The sequence below is a fragment of the Parasteatoda tepidariorum genome, chromosome 6 (assembly GCF_043381705.1).
Source record: "Parasteatoda tepidariorum isolate YZ-2023 chromosome 6, CAS_Ptep_4.0, whole genome shotgun sequence".
In the NCBI taxonomy this organism is placed as follows: Eukaryota; Metazoa; Arthropoda; class Arachnida; order Araneae; family Theridiidae; genus Parasteatoda; species Parasteatoda tepidariorum.
In genome coordinates, this window is record NC_092209.1 from 45,956,772 (window position 1) to 45,961,662 (window position 4,891).

A 4,891-nucleotide genomic window follows, 5' to 3' on the forward strand; every position below is an offset into this window, starting at 1 on the left:
TATAATTTCAATTAATTCAATTAATATGGTAATTTTTCATTGAAGGCACTTTAATCTTTTATCAGTGTTTATTTTCTATTCTGACACAGAATCTACGTAACAAAACATACGTTGATATAACACTAATTTCCTTATCTCCATTCTGAACAAAAAGAAGAAAAAAAACAGAAATAGAAGATTGAATCGGGTGGAATCTCTAAAAGCAGAAATAGGTGACTTAAAGGTGGACCTCCTCCATTAGTCTAGAGCAGTGTTCCCCAACCCCCGAACAGCGGGCCCGTACCGGTCCGTGGATCAAATGGTACAAGGCCGCTCATTTCATTGAAACTCAATGTAAATTCCTAGGTTTATACCCCAAATTAAAAATACCTGGTAAGGAATGGATCTGAGACCCATTTGTCAACATATCGGGCGAATCTAGTATGTCTGTGCAAGAAGAAGATCAACTGCTGGAGATTGCAAATGATCGCGGCCTTAAAACTACGTTCGAGACAACAAGTCATGGCAGATTGCCACCACAGGCAGGCCCCGAGATTGCCACCACAGAACTTAAATCCCTATTGCCATTTCCGACAACCTGTCTGTGTAAAGCGGGGTTTTCTGCAGTAACAGAAACCAAGACGAAGCAACTGAATAAACTGGACATAAGCAGCACAATTCAGGTGCCATTGTCTCCGATTACCACCAGATGGAACCGTCTCATTGCAAAGAAACAAGCTCAGGGTTCTCATTGATTTAAAGTTCTAGTCAGTTAAAATGTTAAATCACTTTATATTTATTTTTTGGTGCAACTGTATTTTATTTTGAAGACATGTTTTAATACAATTAAATTAATAAATCAAAGTAATCTATAATATAAACAATCAACGCGCCCTCCCCCCTTGCGGGCCGCGGTAAAATTATCAAACGTTGACATGTCCGCGGTGATAAAAAGGTTCGGGAGCTCTGGTTTAGAGGACTTAAAAACAAGAAACAGTTATGCAGAGATCAACAAATCTTTAACTCCATACCAAATACCGCTTTTTACTATCACTTAATACTATCTATCATTTAATATGGTAATTTTTCGTTCAAGGCAATTTAATCTTATATCAATGTTTATTTTCTATTTCGACACAGAATCTAAGTAACAAAACATACGTTGATATAAAACTAATTTCCTTATCTCTTTTCTGAAGAGGAAAAAAAAAGAAATAGAAGATTGAATCGGTTGGAATCTCTAAAAGCAGAAATAGGTGACTTTAAGGTGGACCTCCTCCATTAGTCTAGAGGACTTAAAAACAAGAAACAGTTATGCAGAGATCAACGAATATTATACATCTTAATATACATCTATCTATACATCTCCATACCAAATTACTCTTTTTTTACTATCACATAATACTATCTATCATTTAATATGGTAATTTTTCATTCAAGGCAATTTAATCTTATGTCAATGTTTATTTTCTATTCTGACACAGAATCTAAGTAACAAAACATACACTGATATAAAACTAATTTCCTTATCTCCATTCTGAAGAAAAAGAAACAGAAGATTGAATCGGGTGGAATCTCTAAAAGCAGAAATAGGTGACTTAAAGGTGGGCCTCATCCCATCATTAGTCTAGAGGACTTAAAAACAAGAAACAGTCATGCGAAGATCAACGAATCTTTATCTCCATTCCAAATACCTCTTTTTTACTATCACAGGTTGATGAACAACAATCATCGCGAGTCGCCAACACAATAACTAAAGGACAACTGTGTTGGGGTTATCGATTCGACCCCCACCAATTTGATTTGCATTCGTGCATTCAAAGAAGCCAATTTGGCGATAACTTGTGGACCAGGACACAATAACCGTTTAGTATGCAAGAACTGTCCCCAACCAATCACTAGAACACACAAAAGACGAAACCATTCCTCATCGGAGAACTAGAAAAGAACAAAAAAAGATTCGACAAAGACTTGGAGAAGAAAAAAAGAACAAAACAGATTTTTGATAATGATCTTTAATAGGGTGGTTCCATACAAAAGCGTACACATCGGCTTAAGATAATGACTTTTAATAGACAGAGTCATCTATAGATTTCGACACAAGTTTTTTTTTTTATATTTTCGCTTTAGCTGAAAGGTATGAAAAAATAAAACAAGGTCGTCGCATTTTTTTTTTCAGAGGAAGTCGCCAAGAATGTGACAGGTGAATATCGCAGAAAGAATGTCATTTACTTAAAAAAAAAAGATAGATTTCGATAAAAATTAGTGGATGTAATAAGAGAGTTCTGTTTCACGGCGTCGGCATTGAAATATGATCTGAATGCTTCAGCTTCTATTATAAAAATACAATCTGAGCAAGTTTCAGAATAATATAGCTACATCAGTTACGATAAAAACAAAAATTAATGATACCTTAACAGGTAGCTTAACGAAAAAATTCTGATAAAAAAATGTCCCACCAATAAAGAAAGATTTTTCAAAATTTATAAGCTGTTCAAAATGTAGAAGCCCCCTAAAATGCAAGGGCTGCTTAAAATACAGACTTCAAATTCAAACTAGTATGTATCTACGTTAAAGGGAAAACAATTATGTATTTTATTAGTTTATTGTATTTCATTTTTCACATGTAATTCACTAACTGATTACTTTTTTCTACGTTACCACTTAAAAAATAGTAAGTAATAAATGACACTGATCAACGCTACGCCATTATGCACAAAACTAAAAGACAAACAGAATTGAAAAAGTTAAAAAAATTCCAATTGATTATCCGTATTTGTCACCATTCCCCGTGGCTTTCCGTAGATTAAAAAGAAAACTATTTTTAAAAATTCAAATCGACAAAATATAGATTAAATTTGCTCAATATCATTAGGCACCGAACATGATGATACTGAGCTCCGTCGATTCATGATAGACAAAATTTTCTGTAATCAATTAATTTTACCACTACGTTACCACTTAAAAAATAGTAAGTAATAAATGGCACTAATCAACACTACGCCATTATGCACAAAACTAAAAGACAAACAGAATCAAAAGAGTTTAAAAAATTCCAATTTATTATCCATATTAGTCACCCTTGCTTTCAATAGATTTAAAAAAAAAACTATTTTTAAAAATTCAAATCGACAAAATAAGGATTAAATTTGCTCAATACCGTTAGGCACCGAACATGATGATACTGAGCTCGGTCGATTCATGATAGTCAAAATTTTCTGTAATCAATTTTCTTCGTTAATATTGCACCATAATGTATGACTTAAATTTTTTAATTTCAATCAAAGTTAATTCGACTAATTTCCAGGTAATTTCAATTTTCTTCTAAGATTGATTTGACAAACTACTCATTTATGAACTGTTACAAATTACATACAATAATTCAGTTGCATAGTAAAGATATTTATGTTTTTATAAGATTTACATAAATCTGTCAATTTCATAAAATCATTTTATAATATTTAACTTCTATTCACTTCGATTTTGTTCGAATCCATATTAATATTCTATTTGTACTGCGTGTACGTTAGATTACCAAACTAATTTTACTATGGGAAATATTGTATTTGTACATTATAAATTAATGAATCTTGCTTTAGTAAAAGCAACTTTACTGAATCTTATATGAATCATATCTTATTATAATAATAAATTATAATCAAACATGATGGAGGCTACTTTACACCAAGTAGTGTAAAAGAACATTCGATGTGCTTCATTACAACATGAACTATCCATGATTTTACTGTAGTGGAACACTTAACGAAACACTACTTTGGTGTAGTTGTTTTTCGAAATTAAAACGTCAAACTAGTTAAACTGGAGAGAAAAAATAAAAATGCTAGATAATGTCTGTAATTAGACGACATAACAAAAACTAAATTTAAAAAATATAGGGAGAGATTTGGAAGATTAAAGCCTTGACAATTAGAACTAAAGCTTCTTGTAAAAGTATGAACCTAAATATTTAGACCTTAATAGCCTTTGCCTCAACAACATCTGCCTTCAACTAAAAATAACAATTCTCAATAGATGGCAGTTAGAATCACGTTAGTAAAACCTCAAAACGAGATTAGGAATAGGTTAGAATTTAAATGCCAAAAATGAGAATATCTAAATTGAACTTAATTACACTACTCATCCTATAACAGATAGGATCATCTTAGCGAAACCTCAAAACAAAATGGAAATAAGAATAGCGAATAAATGAAATGCTGGAAAATAAAAATTTCAAAAATTGAATCTAATGATAAAAATAAAATAAACAGTCAATATTTTATTTATTTTATAATCGTCGTTGAACAGCCGACCCAATTGCCGTTACGACAATTAGCCGTTTACGACTAATAATTTTCAACTCCGTAACCTTGCAATTTTGAACTCAATTCAGAAGACAAGGGTCAAGTTTTGGGAGAAATTTGCCATCGTGGTGGACTTTTTTGATAGAACTAACCCGCATTTCCGTTACATAATGAGGAAAACTACAAAAACCTCCCACGGTTATTCTGACGGCAAGGGGACTCGAACACATGATCCGTCTACCACTGAAAATATTTTACGTCAACATGTGGTCGGTGCAAGTAGGATGCGGAATTCGTATCGACTAGTCATCTCCGGGGTTCGAACGCGGTTCACCTCATTGGAAGGAGAGAGCTCTATCGCCAGATCCACCACGGCTCTGCTGCTATATTTTTATTAGAACATTTCTTGTAAGTGAGAATAAAAAATTCTGGTTTTATTCAATTTCGATCGTCCAAAAGAATTTATTATAAACCCATTAAAATAAACTATCAGAGACGTAACAACTATACTATACAATATATACAAAACAATATATACAATACATTTTTTTATTTTATAACCGTCGTTGAACAGCCAACCTAACTAGGGTTCACGTCTACTAGTATTCAAC

At 32.6% G+C, this 4,891-nt stretch overlaps 1 protein-coding gene across 1 annotated transcript; it reads left to right on the plus strand.

Moving 5' to 3' along the window:
- Window positions 1–422: 422 nt before the first annotated feature.
- LOC139425814 (SCAN domain-containing protein 3-like) lies at window positions 423–734 on the plus strand. The gene has a single exon (XM_071181776.1). It carries the CDS (start codon window positions 423–425, stop codon window positions 732–734), a length of 312 nt encoding a protein of 103 aa, XP_071037877.1.
- Window positions 735–4,891: the final 4,157 nt, after the last annotated feature.